At 49.5% G+C, this 17,138-nt stretch overlaps 1 protein-coding gene across 2 annotated transcripts in view; it reads right to left on the bottom strand.

The window, feature by feature from the left end:
- Nucleotides 1-17,138, bottom strand: part of LRRK1 (leucine rich repeat kinase 1) — a 151,884-nt gene that overhangs the window by 51,613 nt on the left and 83,133 nt on the right. For both annotated transcript variants that reach the window (XM_019011009.4, XM_055364234.2), the window contains 6 exons: nt 9,022-9,248; nt 7,514-7,641; nt 7,243-7,406; nt 5,932-6,069; nt 3,638-3,750; nt 2,659-2,735 (listed from right to left, as the gene is read on the bottom strand). In XM_019011009.4, the coding sequence (XP_018866554.2) occupies nt 2,659-2,735; nt 3,638-3,750; nt 5,932-6,069; nt 7,243-7,406; nt 7,514-7,641; nt 9,022-9,248 (847 nt within the window). The remainder of the gene's footprint in view (nt 1-2,658; nt 2,736-3,637; nt 3,751-5,931; nt 6,070-7,242; nt 7,407-7,513; nt 7,642-9,021; nt 9,249-17,138) is intronic.

Genomic DNA, 17,138 nt, shown 5'->3' with positions numbered 1-17,138 from the left:
ACACAATTTTTGAATGTTTATGAAGCCAACGATTTCAGTCTTTTTAAAAAATTATTCCTGGATTTTCCAACTAGATTTTAAAGATCTCCCTCATAGCGAAATTATACCTATATTCCCTAGATGTTATTGTTTTCTTTTTTTATACTTAAACCTGATTGTTGTAATCTAGTAGCGTGTTTTGTCCCCTTTCCAGGCAGGAATATCAACACCGTTTATTAACGCACGCAAGCATCCTTTTACACTAAGTTGAAATTCTGCCTTTGTCATATATTACATAATAACAGTCCCCAACCTTTTTGGCACCAGGGACCGGTTCTGTGGAAGACAATTTTTCCATGGACTGCAGCATTGGTGAGGGGGACAGTTTAGGGATGAAACTGTTCCACCTCAGATCATCAGGCGTTAGATTCTCATAAGGAGGGCACAACCTAGAGCCCTCACAGACGCGGTTCACAATAGGGTTCGCGCTCCTATGAGAATCCAGCGCTGCCGCTGATCTGACAGGAGGTGGCGCTAATGCTCACTGGCCCACCGCTCACCTCCTGCTGTGTGGCCTGGTTCCTAGCAGGCCAGGGACCAATACCGGTTCGCTTCCTGCGGGGCGTTAGGGACTCCTGATGTATTTCTATGTTTACTGAGGTCTATTTTTGAACTCTTTTATCTGGTCCACTGATATTCCTTTTTCAGTCACATATAAATACACACGCTCTTATGGGACAGATCTCTATGTGTATCATACTCAACACACAAGCACACCAGTTCATCCAAGAGCGTAGCAGTGGCAAACTCCCTAGTTCACCTCCTGCAAATGTGTCCTGGCCTCTGTGGCGTCACTCATCCCTACCTCATACTATCTGTACTTGCCAACAACCATCCATCAAACCGAAGAAGAAAGTTGTATTATGTTTAAAACAACTTGGATGTGGGTTCTGGTTTTCTGGGCCAGCATCCTGAGGGATATTTCTGTGAGCAGAGCTGGCTTTGGAAGTCGTAGCTTTGAGGTTAAGAAGCAGAGCTGGTTGTTTAATGAAAGGGTCAGCTCCATACCTTCCCCTGTGTCTCACAGAAGATAATGGAACAAAAAGAGCTTGTTTACCTAGACGTACTCTCTGCTGAACTGGCCTTGTTGTGTGACCAGCACAAAAACTAGGAAAGTTCTGTCTCTGTTGAGTTTTGGGGAAGACCACGAGCCCCTGTGCAACCTTGGCCTCACCTCAGCCTGTAGGTCCAAAGGCGGCCATGATCCACGTGGGCTTTGCAAGACGCCATCGTGTGGCAGTAGAGACTTAACAGCACTGAGCTGCTGGTCCAGGGCTGAAGTCTCATAGCCCTGGGATGAAACCTGGCTCTGCTACTGAGAAGCAGCCACACAACCTGGGACAAATCAGTCAGTCCCTATGCCATGGATTGAACTGTGTCCCCCGCCCCCCACCAAATTCATATGTTGAAGCTCTAATACCCAATGTGACACTATTTGGAGATGGGATATTTGAGCTGTAATTAGGTTTAGATGAGGTCATGAGGGTGGGGCCCTTACGATGAGATTAACATTCTTATAAGAAGAGGGACCGGGCGTGGTGGCTCACACCTGTAATCCCAGCACTTTGGGAGGGTGAGGCAGGCGGATCACTTGAGGTCAGGAGTTCAAGACCAGCCTGGCCAACATGGTGAAACCCTGGATATCTGAGAAGAGGGCGCCAGCACTGTCAGGGGCTAGCGAGGGCCTTCTTCCTGGCATCCTGTATTGTATTAAAATACAAAATTACTATTTGGAGACAGGATATTTGAGCTGTAATTAGGTTCGGATGAGGTCATGAGGGTGGGGCCCTTATGATGAGATTAACGTTCTTATAGGAAGAACGGCCAGGCACAGTGGCTCATCTCCAAAAATACAAAAATTAGCCAGGCATGGTGGCACATGCCTGTAATCCCAGCTACTCAGGAGGCTGAAGAAGGAGAATAGCTTGAACCTGGGAAGCGGAGGTTGCAGGGAGCCAAGATCGTGCCACTGCACTCCAGCCTGGGCGACAGAGTGAGACTCAGTCTCAAGAAAAAAAAAAAAAAAAAAAAAAGAAGAGGAAGGAAGACCAGAGTCCTCGCTCTCTTCACTATCTCAGGACACAGAGAGAAGGATGCCAGGAAGAAGGCCCTCGCAAGCCCCTGACAGTGCTGGCACCCTCCTCTCAGATATCCAGCTTCCAGAACTGTGAGAAAATAAGTGTCTGCTGCTGAAGCACTCGGTCGATGGTATTTTGGTGTGGCAGCCGAGCTCAGACACCCTGGGAGCCTCAGTCTCCCCACGTGCAAAATGGGGAAATGTGGCCCATACCTCACGTTGTGAGGATGAGAGACTCTCACATACGAAACCTGCCTAGGGCACTGCCTGGTGTGTAGATCAGCTGCGCATGTTAGCTGCTGGCATCACTGGCCTCCACGCAGGAGAGTGGGGCTTGAGGATACTTGCGTGTCACACGTGGGACAGAAAGAATGGGCGCAGCTCATGTGCAGGGTTTTCATTTGAACATGGACATCTGTGGCATTGCAACAGGGCATTGAAGAGGAAGGCCCAAGATAAGGGCGATCCCCACTTTGGTGGAGCAGGAACCAGGCTACCCCGGCTGTCTCATCTGGGAACACCGTCTCCCAACCCACACACACCTGCCTCAGTCCCGGAGCGCTGGCGACCTCTGGTGGTGAAAAAGGCAATACGCTTTGTTTTCAGCCCATCTTCATTTCTGGGGGGAGGAAAGAGAGACAAAATTTGAGGACAGCACGACAAAAACATTACTTTTGGCTGTGATGTTATACTGCCAAGCCACGGAGATAGGGAGCAATTCATGTGCAACTAACTCTTCAGGGCCTGGCAGGGGCGCACGCAGCAGTGGCGGCTGCCTTTTTCACTGCCCCCACCCCTCCCCGCAGAGGTCCTCTTTGGGGTGCAAGTTCCACCGTGATACTGCAGAAGTGGCCTTCTACAAATGAACGGGGGTGGCTGGTCTCCAGAGGCTGGCTGGGCTCATCCCGGCTCTCTACCTATTGGAAGGCTTTGGGGCTGGGTGCTTTTATTCAATTCCACGTCCATTTCAGTTAGTGATCAGCAGAGACTTTTGAACAGAATTACAGTTTGGGCTGAAGTGAGAGACAAGCTTCTCCAGCAGACTAGAAATTAGAAATGAGAGGACACCATTAGGGGCTGTTTCCCCCCACATTCCTGTGTCGAAGCTCTAACCTCCAATTCCTCAGAATGTGACTGTATTTGGAAACAGGGCTGTTAAGGAGGTAACTAAGTTAAAATGAGGTCATTAGGATGGACTCTAATCCAATCCGACTGGTGTCCTTATAAGAAGAGGAGATTAGGTCACAGACATGAACAGAGGCCTGACCGCACCAGGACACAGGGAGAAGACGGCATCTGCAAGCTAAGGAGAGGGGCCTCAGGAGAAACCAACCAGGCCTGCCCGCGCCCTCACCTCGGACTTCAGCCCCCAGGGCTGTGAGGCAGTGATTTCTGTTGTTAAGCCCCCAGCCGGAGGCTCAGCAGCCCTCGCAGACTCACATGCCACCATTCAGAGGACCTGCTCGACCGTGGCCCCACACACGCTTTGGAACTGGCCAGGGAGGAGAGGCCCCCGCTTACTTGCCAAGTTGGTTTCTGGAGAGATCCAGGGTTTTGAGCTGCCTGCAGGTCCACTTCTCTTGAGGTGGAAGTGCCACCAGCTGGTTCCCCTGTAACCTCAAGAACATGAGGGCCTGAGAGAGAGAGGGAGGGAGAGAGAAGCTAAGATAGCATCAGATACAAGAAGGGAGGGGAGACTGAAGAGCCAGTCAGTTCCCAACCACGCGCAGTCAAACGATTCCAACCAATTTTCCTTCATGCAGATCCCAGCTGCGTGGGGCCCAGCAGCCTCTTCAAACTCATGAAATGATATCATACAGTGCGACGGGGCCATCTATCTACAGGAGCTCCTCCCTCAAAGGCAGTGAGAGGCAATTATTCTAGAGTGAAAGGAGCCCAAGCAGCTGTCAGCATTAAGGATCCTTAAGAGTACTGATTACCGGTGTGTCTCTCTGGGGAAAGTGCCAGACTCTGATGGTTTGGAGGACAACGAGTCACGGCTGGTGGGGGTGGCATGGGGCATGCAGTACAGGGCTGGTGTCTGCTGCCTCCCAGTGGGTGGCCTCCTGGGCCAGCCCAGGTCTGGGGACGGGGTGGCAGTGCCACCAAGGGTAACTGCCCTGGCCGCATGCCCTCTGCTAGCCGACACAGTCCCAAGCTGGGCCCCTCAGGATTATCAGCATGTCTGGGGTGCCCCACGTGGGTAGCCCTCCCTCAGCCCTACTGCAAACAGACCCTGCAGGGAACCCAGTCACCAAGGGGGATGAGGGGCTACCTTGCACCTGTAACATGTTTTGTTCTTTTTTGTTATTCTTTTTATTTATTTACTTTTTTAGAGATAGGGTCTCGCTCTGTTTCTTAGGCTGGAGTGCAGCGGTGTGATCACAGCTTGCTACAGCCTCAAACTCCTGGCCTCAAGCAATCCCCCCATTTTGGCCTCGCAAAGTGCTGGGAGTACAGTTCTGAGTCACCGTGCCCAGGTCTGAGCCATCATGCCTGGCCCACGTTTTACTTTGCAGGAGTACCTTAGACATGCTATCTCCCTGCTTGAGGACATCACCACAGCCACCAACTATCCCGCCCACAACCAGGGTGGCCTCAGGAGGGCCACAGGCTGTTTGCTGCCCCACATTAAATTCTCTCCTTCTGGTGCTTCCGTCTCCTTCCTTGTTGAAGGGGCTCACGCCACCGCCCACCATCACAACCGCTGCAGCCAGCCCCCAACTGCTGAAATTCTATGGAGACCCTGCCATGTGCCAGGCCTCAGGGCCCCCCAAGCCCCCACATACCCACCCACCCCTTCCCAGTGTGGAGAAGGAGACCTTGAGCGGACACATTCCCTGCAGGCCCACAGTGAAGCTCTGGACAAGGCTCTGCCTCTCCTGATTTGCTGCTTCTGGGCTTTGGGGGAAGCCAAAAATCCAAGCCTGCTAGTTGTTGGTGTGAAATACGAGAAGACAGACTCAGAACAGGGGCCCAAGGGCTGTGGACAAGGCCTGAAGGCCAGGAGTACCCTGCGAGGAGTATGATGTGGGACCCCCCCGGGCACCCCCGCGTGGCTCCTTTCTTCTGAGAAGCGTGAGTCCTGTCCCTGGTTCCCTGGCTTTGCCTTGTGCTTGTCAGGAGCCTAGGACATGATAGCCCGTCCTCTCTGAGGATACACGTGCTGAAGGGGCCTTCGCTGCCTTGTGGGGGTCGCCGCACACAAGAGGCTGCACCAGGCCTTGGAGGAGTGCCCGTGGGGGTCCTGGCAGTGGCCTGGCAGGACCGGGGGCTGAAGCCTGTGCAGGGTGGCCTGGGCACTCTGCCTGGGGGTCCACCACAGGGCCCCTGGTGAGGCTGCCCTGATGCCTTTAGCAGGCACTGATGGGGCCCCTTCTGGGGTTGGCCCTGAGCTCCAAGCAATGAGTGTGATCCACGGCCTGTCTGCCTAAGGACCCGCCAACCACCAAAAACAACCTAAAGCGAGAAGATACCCGTATTCTGGGGTAGGCACACAGGGCTCCGTGGAAAGGCCCTTCCTGGAGCTCTCAGTGTCCACTCAGCCTCATATATGGGCAGGCCGTGGACTTAAAGAAAGTCCCGAGGGATACGAACCATAACCCCACCACCACCTGACACAGCTGCTTCTGCTGTCCACATTCCACCCTCATCGCTGTTCGTGGCCATGCATATTTTTGATAGCTGAACTTTTTCTTCACCTTTTCCCCTTATATTTATCTCAGAAGCTCAGGAAAAGCACATACATTTCACTGCAACACGGAGCAATTTTCTCTCAAAAGCCGAAAATGAGAAAGAAGGGCTATTAGGCTTACATCAAGCTGGAAAAGTCCCAGGGGAACTTCTTTGAGTGTGTTTTCTGAGAAATCCACATCCTTCAGGTGATTTTTCCAAAAGACAGCCATTTTGTCTGGCAGACATTCCAGGGCATTTCTGGAAGCTTTACAACATTTCTAAGAGATTGACGAGAAAAAAAATGTATATTAGTTGGCCCTTTAAATGCAGTGGTGCCTGTGAGACTGTTTCCAAATTTGATGTTAAAAATGGACCATTACAATAATGTCCTGTAATGAAGGTGACTGAGTGTTGCTGGAAGGCTGCACACCCTCACTGTCCTTGTCCTCCCGCCCCTACTCCAAGGAAGGGACAGGAATGGGGTTTCCTGGGGGAGCTCATGGTCTTTTTCCTTCATTCCAGAACATCTGGCCCATTGTCCTTGGAAATAATGGGACAATTCAGGACCACACTGGAGAGAGAAGCTGGTTTCCCCTACACGAATGGCCAAACTAGGAATGTTAATGCCAGTGATGAAGAGTTTCCTGGTTTAAAACCAACAGCCATAACACACACAGACATGCACACACACACACACACACTCTTCATGCTATTCCATCTGTTTTAACAAGCAAAATTTCCCAGATGCAAAAACAGCATTTAATCAGCAGTGCTATGAGTGCAGATTGATGCTTTTTTTTTTTTTTTTTTTTGAGACAGAGTCTTGCTCTGTCACCAGACTGGAGTGCAATGGTGCAATCTTGGCTCACTGCAACCTCTGCCTCCCTGGTAAAAGCAATTCCCTGGCCTCAGCCTCCTGCGTAGCTGGGACTACAGCCACGTGCCACCACGCCCAGCTATTTTTTTTTTTTTTTTTAATTTTAGTAGAGATGGGGTTTCACCATGTTGGCCAGGATGGTCTCAATCTCCTGACCTTGTGATCCACCCACCCTGGCCTCCCAAAGTGCTGGGATTACAGGCATGAGCCACAGCGCCCGGCCTGATTTCTTACTGTTATGTGATAGTTGTCCTAAAAGAACTGAACCCTCCTTTTTTCAGGCATGAGTCGTCCTGTGCCAGGGTGAAAGCTGTCCCTGGGTAAAGTTCTGTGGGTGTTGCTGGGTGGCTCTTGAACCCAGAGCCAGGCAGGCTGGCTTTCAGGTGAGTCATCTGCCTGGGACACTTAGCCTCGCTGTATGCTGAGCAACGATGCTTACAATGTGGGAACCGGGTCCTTCTACCCGGCTTGGCTGCCGAGGGGATGAACTGACGTAATGCACCTGAGGGCTCTCTGAGGCCAGCTGAGAGGCAGAGTTGACTGTGGCTTTCATGACTTTTGGTGTGATACTCACCAAAGGGCAGGCCCAGGGATCTGGAAACACCTTCAGATTGTTTCTGGAGACATTCAGAGAGTTGAGGGACTTGAAAGAGTGAAGGAACAGGGCGGGGAGTTCTGTCAATTTATTGTCAGATATGTCAAGTTCCTGTAGCTTCCGTAAACCTATCCAGTTAGTGGCTAAAAAAAAAAAAAAAAAAAAAAAAAAGACACAAAGTATGAATTGGTCAAAATATCCCTACCAAGAAGAAAATGAATAATTCACTCAGGTTGATGAGAAAACATACCATTTTCTTCTTCGAACAATTTTTCTAAACAATTTTTTGAAGCTGTCAGTTTTTGAAGTTTTGAGAGGTGCAAGAATCCAGGAGGGAGGTGGGACAACTTGTTGCTGGAAATGTCAATTTCAAGTAGCCTGCGATGGAGAAGAAGGAAGGCAGGCATCAGAATAAAGAGGGAAAACACCAAATTTACATATTTTTCTATAAACCAAGAGGTGTATTTTTTTTTCTTTTTCTCCCCGTGCAAGGTTAAAGAGTGTGCATTGAAAATGTAGTGCATATGATTTTTAATTCTTTTGAAGAACTCTTACTGTGTCCTGTGTAGATAAAGACAAATCTCTCATCGGTGGGCCCTGGCCCCACTGACCAACAGGGATTCGAATCCTTCGCAGGCATGTAATAGCAAAATGAGTAGGTTCCCTGAAAGCTGCTGAGACCACAGAGCAGGGCTTTGAACCTTCTGGACCTGTCCATCTGGCCCAGGTGAAGGGCCTCACTTGGACGGCACTTGCTCCTTAAGTTCTGGTGTGCAGGCTTCTTTCCCGTTCTCACTTGGGAGTCCCATGGGTTAATGCCTACCCCAAGCTCTTTCCAACATTCTTGACTCTTGCTTCACTTAGAGCCTTCGTTTTTCATTTTAAAAATCGATTCAACCCTTTATGGAATGAGGACTTGCAGTTATGTGTCCTAAAGAAATCAGGCGAGGTGCGGTGGCTCATGCCTGTAATCTCAGCACTTTGGGAGGCCGAGGCAGGCGGATCATGAGGTCAGGAGGTCAAGACCATCCTGGCCAACACGGTGAAACCCCGTCTCTACTAAAAATACAAAAATTAGCTGGGTGTGGTGGCATGTGCCTGTAATCCCAGTTACTCGGGAGGCTGAGACAGAAGAATTGCTTGAACCAGGGAGTTGCAGGTTGCCATGAGCCGAGATTACGCCACTGCACTCCAGCTGGGCAGCAGAGTGAGACTCCGTCTCAAAAAAAAATAAAAATAAAAAATAAAGAAATCAACTAAGGTCATTCCTCCTTCCATGCAAGCTCAGGGGTAAGGCTCGTCTCCCTCCAAGGCCTCCAGAAGAAGCAAGCCTGGACTGCCCGCACAGTCCACTTGCTGCCAGAGTCCTGCAGAGTTAACCCTTTCTCTGAGGCCCTTCCCACTTTCCCTGGAAGGCAGAGTAAAAGCTGGTGCCTCAGAGCCCCATTGCATCCACCAGCGTGGGAAGGTTTGGCTGCCCTCATCTGATTCCTGGGCAGGACCAAGACGAGCATCTCAGGCAAGCATTCGCATGTCCCCGGGTGAGCTGTGTAAACTTGGGTCAGACAAATAATCTCTCTAAACCTCTCTGTTTTAATCTGAAAAGGAGGCTTGCCTAAGGGTAGGCAAAACTCCTTCTCCTATTTTAGCCAGAACATTTTCCCCCCAAAACCACAAAATACAACCCGGGAGCATGTGCAGGAGCACCACGGTGACAGCGGGGTCACACACGGCTCTGGTCACACCCCGGGGAGCCACCTGGAACAGATGATCTCGTCCGATGACTGCACACCAGGCAGCTCCCCCAGGTGGTTGTCGGAGAGGTTCAGCTTCCGGAGATTGATGAGGCCCCAGGGGATAACCGAGGGGAGGGTCGCCAGGCAGTTGGCAGAAAGGTCGAGCTCCGTGATCTGGCAGGAGATGTCTATGAGCCAGTCTAGGTCTACCCAGGGCAGTCTGAGATGAGACCATTTCACACGGAGAGCCTGGTGGTGGAGAGAAGGGAAAAGCACACGTGGAGGGTGAGTTCAGGGTCCACATGGGCTTGGAATACAGCAAGGGTTAATGCAAATGCGCGTCTGTGTGCCTGCTCCAGCCGGGGTCCCAAGAGGCCTGCACATGTCCTTCTAGGCCGCCAGCACCTGCCACGGTGGTGGGCGCAGAAGAGCTACCTGTTCCCATCCGCACCTGCATCTCACAGGCAATCTGTGCACAGCGCCTGCAAGTCACCCTCCAACCTCCAGAGGGCGCTGGTGGGCGTGGGCTCAGTGCCGCCCCTTAAGAGGCGGCTCCCAGGGAAGCAGCGCGGCGGAATCGTCCACGTGCAGAGGCGACCGCTGCGGCGTCCAGGCGCCTCCCCCAGACCGGAGAAGAAAGCCGACTCCCAAACCCAAGTCTCTGACCTCCCTTCAACGCCGCCTTTCCTGTGATTAGAGGAGCTGCCGCCTGCAGCTGCCTGCGCCGCGCCAGGGTGCTTGGTGGACAGGCTGCTTTCAGAGTGAGCCTGAGATACAAACAGACGATGGCCACACAATATATAAAAATGGAACTCTGACCCACAGTGACCTGCCTAGGAAACCAACGTCTTTATCTATAGCAAATAGCCCGGGAAGCCAGTCTCTTGCAGGAGGCCAGCCTCTTTTTTTTTTTTTTTTTTTTTTTTGAGATGGAGTCTTGTTCTGTTGCTCAGGCTGGAGTGCAGTGGTGCGATCTCGGCTCACTGCAACCTCCGCTTCCCGGGTTCAAGCGATTCTCCTGCCTCAGCCTCCTCTGTAGCTGCACCACCACTCACGGCTAATTTTTGTATTTTTATTAGAGACGGTGTTACACCATGTTCGTCAAGCTCAGGCTGGTCTCAAACTCCTGACCTCAGGCAATCCACCCACCTTGGCCTCCCAAAGTGCTGCAATTACAGGCATGAGCCACTTCTTATCTCTAGTAACAACCCAGGAAGCTAAACCATCATTTCCGTAAAAGTCAGTCTAAAATGGCCAGGACTTGGTTAATAATTGACAGATTCTCTAATTTTTGTCCTCACTTTCCATTTAGGACCAACCCGAGAGAGCCAACTTTGCACCCCACCAATCTCATGGGATGCCCAGCCTGCAGCGAGGCCCCCCAGCTTCCCCGGACAACGGCCTCCAGGCAGGAGACACCGGAGGCCTTCCCTTTGTCCCACTAGAAAGCTCCCACTCCTCTGCCAGCCTGTGGGTCTCTGCCACACGCAAGTCATGGTGGCTGACGCTCTTGCTGTTGAAGTCCTGCTGAACAAAATGTCTTTGCTCCTCTGATTTCTCATTGGTCTTCCTTTATTTCCGCAAGAGGGAGTCAGAAGGGCCAGCGGTTTTCTGGCATGGGGTGGTCAAAGGGACCTGGCGAAATATATCGGAGCACGACTTTGCTCTTTCTTCTTGATTACCGAAGAATATTGGGCTCAATCAGGTTTCTGGGGAGAAGAAATCTGCTTTTGGGTCTGTTTCTTCGAAGCAACTGGAAATCCGTATTGGAAAATTAGAGGAGCAGAAATATGAACAAAAATTAGTGCTTCGCAAATGGGAAAATGTAACAAGCAGAGGCTACGAGAAAGGTCCCAATAACGTGGGATAAATTCCTCAAAAATTGGCGGCAGGTGACAGGCATCCTTATTTGGCCACCAGATGGCGATGAGCGCCTGTCTTTAGCTCCCCCTCCGCCCACTCCGGGAGTTTGGAAACACTGGGTCTACGCCCCCTCAACGCTCCGGTCTTTGAACCGGAGGAATGAGGGACTCTGTCGCTCTGTCTGTCTGTCTCTCTGTTCACAGGGATGAAAAGGGAAGGGCGGCACTGGATCTTAGGTCAGGAGGGTAGATTCTGAGCTGATTTTTTAAGACAAGTCACTCAATTGCCCTGGGCCTGTTTGATTGTTACTATTTTACTCCCTACATTTTAATTTTGAAAATTTTTTTAAATTTCAGAAAAGTTGCACTAGGACACAGTGAATACCTGTGCACTCTCCACCTCGACTCACTGATTGTTAAAACGCTGTCACATAGGCTTTTGCCCCTCTTTCTCCACACAAATACACACGCTTTTTATGTTTTGATGAATCATTGGCCAGTAAATTATACATCGTGATGCTTCACCCGTAAGTACTTCAGCATGTATCCCTGAAGAACAATAATATTTTTCTACACGACAGCCGTATAATTATCATTTTCAATAAGTGTAACATCAATACGATATTATTAAGTTCACAGCCCACGTTAGAATATTCTCAATTATCCCAGAAATGTGGTTTATAACTATTTTGTGTCCTGATCTGGGATCCCATGACAATTGCATGACATTGCAATCCCACACTGCATTACACTGTATGTTTCTTTACTTTTCTTTCATCTGGAAGAGTCTTCACACCTTTTAATGCTTTTTTTTTTTTTTTCACATTGTCGTTACATTAAGTCCTGCAACTTTTAGCCTCTTCATCGGGGGCAGATGCTGGTGTGTTTCACTGCTTGTCTTATAGAATATCCCATAATCTGAATTTACTCAAGTTTTTCCTAAAGTTTAGATTAAAGTTAGCTATTTTGGGCAACAACCTTAGAGTCTAGTTGAGTGGTTCCCACTAAATCCCACCTGAGGCACCTGATATTAGGTGTTCCTGCTACAGGTGGTGCCCTGTTTGGTCTCATGGTTAAGGTGGTGTCTATCAGTCCCTCCTTTGTAAAGGTTAACATTATACCCTTTGTAATTAGTACACAATCTATGGGGTGATATTCTGAGACTATGTGACAATTCTGTGTTTCTACATCCTTTTGCCCCGTGGGTTTAGCCTCCGTTGCTGATCCTGGCCTGAATCAATTAGTACGATAGTGGTTGCAATGAGAAAGTTTTGCTAAAGCTACCTTTCTTTCTACATGTATTACCTGGCATTCTTCTGTACAGAAAAGCATTGCCTCCTCACCTCTTTAAGTATCACTAGGGACTCTTGGATTCTTTTTTTTCCCAAGTATCATTATTTTTTTGATGCCCAAGTCATCCCCAGTTTGTCCAGGGGGAGCCCCATTTGGGTGGGAGAGAGCCCCCTGTGTTCCTGTGACATATCGCTATCAATTTTGGGGCACCTCCTTACTTCCCGGCAAAACAAGATCTTCCAGTCTCCTCTTGTACTTTCTAAGCCCAGGCCTTGATTCACTTTAGCAAAAATTGGTATTTAGAAACCAAGATCTGGGTGTGAGGTGTGCTCATCACCGCTGGGGTGTCACTGCTTTTCAGCCCATTGATGGGCCACAGCTCTGTATTTAACATGAGTGCATTCTGATGCTTCCAATTCAATGCAGCAAAGTGGGTTTTTTCCCTCATCTTTCCATAATCCACAATTCACGACTGTATCACTCTTCATTCCATTATCATTGTTTTTAATCTGTTAAATAAGTGGCTTGGATCAGAGGATGCCTAGGTCAGTTCTTGTCCCAATATTTTTTCCGGTGGTCGTCTTGCAAAGTATAGTGGCCTTTGGGTAGGAGTCTTTGGATAAGCATGACAGTCAGCCCAGCAACAGGCTGACAGGAAGGTCACCATGTGGACTTTGCAATGCCAAGTCAAAAAAGGCTCCACAGGGCCTGTCTGCCTCTCCTTCCTGGATTCACAGAGACACACCCAGGTCTCAGGGGCAAGGGCCAGACAGCTGAACATGGAATCAAGGTGTCCAGATTGCCATCCAACCCTCTCCACTCACTCTGCGTGGCCATTATGGTCTTTCTGTATTGAACGGTTTGTACCCAAACTGAAATGGCAGCCAAATGCAAGATGCAGGGGAGGCTGGTTATGGTTTTGGCTTTGACAACAAATCTTAAGTCTCTATTGAAAATCTTTAAATAAAACTCTGGGGACCAGCATAAAATAAACAAAACAACAGCAAGTAATCAAATTATTACTGTAACATGACCCAATTATGGTACAAATACCTTGGGGAAGGGCTTAGGTGTGGCTGTCCTTACAATGGCAGCCTCCCTCTCAGCACCTCCTCCACATCCCCTGAGCTGGGGCTGGAGCCCTGAACTGCAGAAGGAGCAGGGGCTCAGCCTCAGGCTGCTTAACTAACTCCACATGGACTCTGGGCAAGCCGCAGTGGAGGTGAGCACTTTTTTGGGCTCTGTTCAGCTTGAGACACTTTGTATTAACCTCTCCACTGATCTGTGTGGCACTGACTCAGCCCACATTTCTTTTGCTGTGGCAGACAGCATGGCCAACCGGAACCCGGACTGCACACCCCACAGTGCAGAGCCCTGCCTGGCTGCCTCTGCAGCTCCACCTCATACCCACTATGCAGCAGACACTGAATCGGTGTTTGTGAGCTGAAGAGATTCAAGCCACCAAGACCTGCAAGCTGTCCACTCTGTGCACTTCTTACCAGATCAATCATCCTGAAATATCAAAGTCTGCGCAAGACCTTTCAGCTTTCCCTAGCCCACTCCGCCTTGAGCAGAACATCCAAAGCCCCTCCTTTGCAGCCTCACAGCCCCAGTTGGCTCCAACCCACTTTTCCAACTTTATGTCTTCCTGCCTCTTTCATAGCTTCTCCCTGCCCACCCAGAGCAGCCTCTGATCTATAGCGATGCCCTTTGCCTTCCTACTGGCAGTGATTTGTGGGGTTCATTTATTCTGGGTAAAAGAAATTAGGGGAAGGGGCACACTCCCCAGGCAGGGGAATTCGAGGCCAAGGAAAAGCTGCCAATCAAAGTGCAGAAACTGCTTGTTCGTAAATCAACTGCAGGGCTCACAAAGTAGGCCCAACATTGACATTTGTAGGAAGGGTTTTGGGGGCCACAAGGGTGTAGCCGTGCTGTTGGTAACTGACTGGCCCATGTGCTCAAGGGGCTGCTGGGGTGCTCTGGGGCTGCAGACCTCCCCTGCCTCCCTACTGGAATGTGGGTTACCATGGTGACCAAAGGGGCCAAGATGGGAGGACAACATGGGAAGTACAAGGTGGGCTGGGCCTGGAGCTAAGAGGGTGATATGGTTTGGCTGTGTCCCCACCCAAATCTCATCCTGAATGAGATAGAGAATTACGGGTAGCTCCCATAATTCCTACGTGTTGTGGGAGGCATCTGGTGGAAGATAATTAAATCATGGGGCGGTTTCCCCCATACTGTTCTCATGATAGTGAACAAGTCTCATGAGATCTGATGGTTTTATAAGGGGAAGCCCCTTTCACTTGTCTCTCATTCTCTCTCTTGCCTGCTGCCATGTAAGACGTGTCTTTCACCTTCTGCCATGATTGTGAGGCCTCCCCAGCCATGTGGAACTGTGAGTCCATTAAACCTCTTTTTCTTATAAATTACCCAGTCTCAAGTACGTTTTTATCAGCAGTGTAAAAACAGACTAATACAGAGGGTCTTTGCATACACCCTTAGAGTGGACCTCCTTTTTCCTCTTGGAGAAAGCAGATGTTGCCTGTTCCCAGAGCTCTTCCTAGGCTTACACCCACGTGTTTCTGCAGGACTGATATCCAATAAACTCAAGCCAGGAGGGAAGTGGTAAAAAGCAGTGGTGGTAGCGTGAGGTCAGTAAAGCGGCTGAGATTCTGCAGTGAGGCTGGTCTCTGTTCACGCTGTGTGCTGTGAGCATGATGAAGGAGAGACACAACCCTTCTCACCTCTGCGCCCTACTCCATTTACTCTCTCCTGGAATTCACAGTCCCCTCCCTCTCATCCAAATCCCATTCCTCCTGCAAGCCCCGGGTCAAGGATCCCCATCCTCCCCCGAACAAGTGCACATGTTACTATGCTGTAACAGGGATGCTGTCTTGAACTTGTGTCCGTATGTTCAGCAACACTTTCTTGAGTATTGCTATGTGTAAACCGTTCTGCCAGGCACTGGGGTGGATATGAAGATGCAGAAGCTGCAGACAGAACCGACACTCAAGTGGCTTATGGTTCAGAGGGAAGAGGTGTGCCAAGTGTGTGTGTGGGTTGTGCATGTCTTTGTGCAGGGTGTGCATGGGTGTGTACGTGTGCCCATCCGGCTGCCCTAACTCAAGGGTTTCCTGACCTTCGTGGACTCAAACAGCATGTGATGCTGACCACCCAGCCAAGAAAGAACGCTTGTAGGGAAACCTCCTGTGCTTCCTCTGGGGGTATTGCTTTATCAGAAGAAAATCATCAGTAAGAAGTAAGTGGCTGTGTGTACCACTGATTTCCCTCAACATGAGAAAGAGGAGAAAGCAGATGTCGCCAGTTCCCAGAGCTCTCTGTAGGCACATACCCACTGTGCTTCTGCAGGACTGACATCTGATAAACTCAAGCTGGGAGGGAAGTGGTAAAAAGCAGAAGTCTGCAAAAATGTTGACACTCGGAAAATAGACATGCTTGGAAATGGTTTCTGGGCTGGATGGAGGTTGAAAAACCTGTGCAATTTCTACCTGGTCTGGGGCTAGTCTGAAAACTGATTTACAAAAGTTATTTTCTTGTTCAAGCACAGACATTACAGGGTGCCCAGGTGTCCACAAAGTGGCAGAGAGAAACGAGAAAAAATGCACAGTTAAAAAAGTTGTCCAGGGCTGGGCACGGTGGCTCATGCCTGTAATCCCAGAACTTTGGGAGGCCGAGGCAGGTGGATCACTTGAAGTCAGGAGTTCACGATCAGCCTGGACAACATGGTGAAACCCTGTCTCTACTAAAAATATGAAAAAATAACCAGGTGAGGTGGTGCACACCTGTAGTCCCAGCTACTTGGGAGGCTGAGGCAGAATCACTTGAACCCGGGAGATGGAAGTTGCAGTGAGCTGAGATTGCACCCCTGCACTCCAACCTGGGTGACAGAGCCAGATTCCATCTCAAAATAAAAAATAAATAAATAAAAAGATGTTCATGCACTTGACATTAAAACCTAGCTCTTCCAGCCCTGAAGCTCTCATTAGCCCTCATTATGTATTTGTGTCTAGTCCAGGCAGAATCACAATAAACAAGATTCCGAGAGAGCAAAGCCAGCAATTATATAATCCTATCCATGAAGGCTAAACTACAAAATCAAAGACAGCTGGTTAAGGAGAAGCCATCAATTCAACACAGCAGTGGTTAAGCTCCACCCACCCCATCACAAACAGGTGGAGAATGTGTTCATGTTGGTTTTTCAAGCATGAGCCCTTTAAATTTCAGTCCAAGTAAAAGAAGTACCACTTTCTCGAGAAGGCTCAGTGCAATGATTTCAGAAACTTGTTTTCCACGGCAGTGGTGGTGACTTGGATTGCTTTCAAGAAGGATTAGGTGTATTTAAGGGCAACTGGTTCATTAGAGACTGATGTGTAAGAAAGATCTCATCTGGTGATGGAAGCTGCTGTTCAGGAGGGTGCTAGACACCTTCACATGATGCTTCTTGGAGATGTTAGCCATAAAATTGTCACAGTGAATGAGGCATTGCCCCACAATGACATCTCTTATGTTTTTATATCAGTGCAAACCTATTAGTTGAAGAAAAAAATTGTTCAATGAAGAGCTGGCATCTACAAAGCTTTTAGCCTGGTTTGAACCTCAGCAGATGTGGCTGGCACCCCAGCCCAGGGCAGACTCCGAAAAGGATTCCTGGCCCCGTGACATATGCACACAGGTGTGCCTCTGTACGATTCTGTGGGGTCAAGAGCAGCCTTGCCGGAGTGACGTTGTAATGTTAGCTCCTTGCTAGGTCTCACTGACCCCACAGCAGAATTCATAGCTCTTCCTGTGTCTGCAGCTCCTTGTTCCTGTCAGTTGGTCAGTATTTTGCTTATGGCTCATGAGTAAGAATCTTCCCCCCTAGAAACCATAGATCCCTTCAGGGCACAGACTATGGCTCAGTGACAAAAGGGCACACCACAGTAAAAGCAGTTAATAGGTATCTATTCAATGAAGACACACATGT

This window comes from Gorilla gorilla, chromosome 16 (assembly GCF_029281585.2).
Source record: "Gorilla gorilla gorilla isolate KB3781 chromosome 16, NHGRI_mGorGor1-v2.1_pri, whole genome shotgun sequence".
NCBI classification, from domain to species: domain Eukaryota; kingdom Metazoa; phylum Chordata; class Mammalia; order Primates; family Hominidae; genus Gorilla; species Gorilla gorilla.
This window is presented reverse-complemented; position numbering and strand designations above follow the sequence as displayed.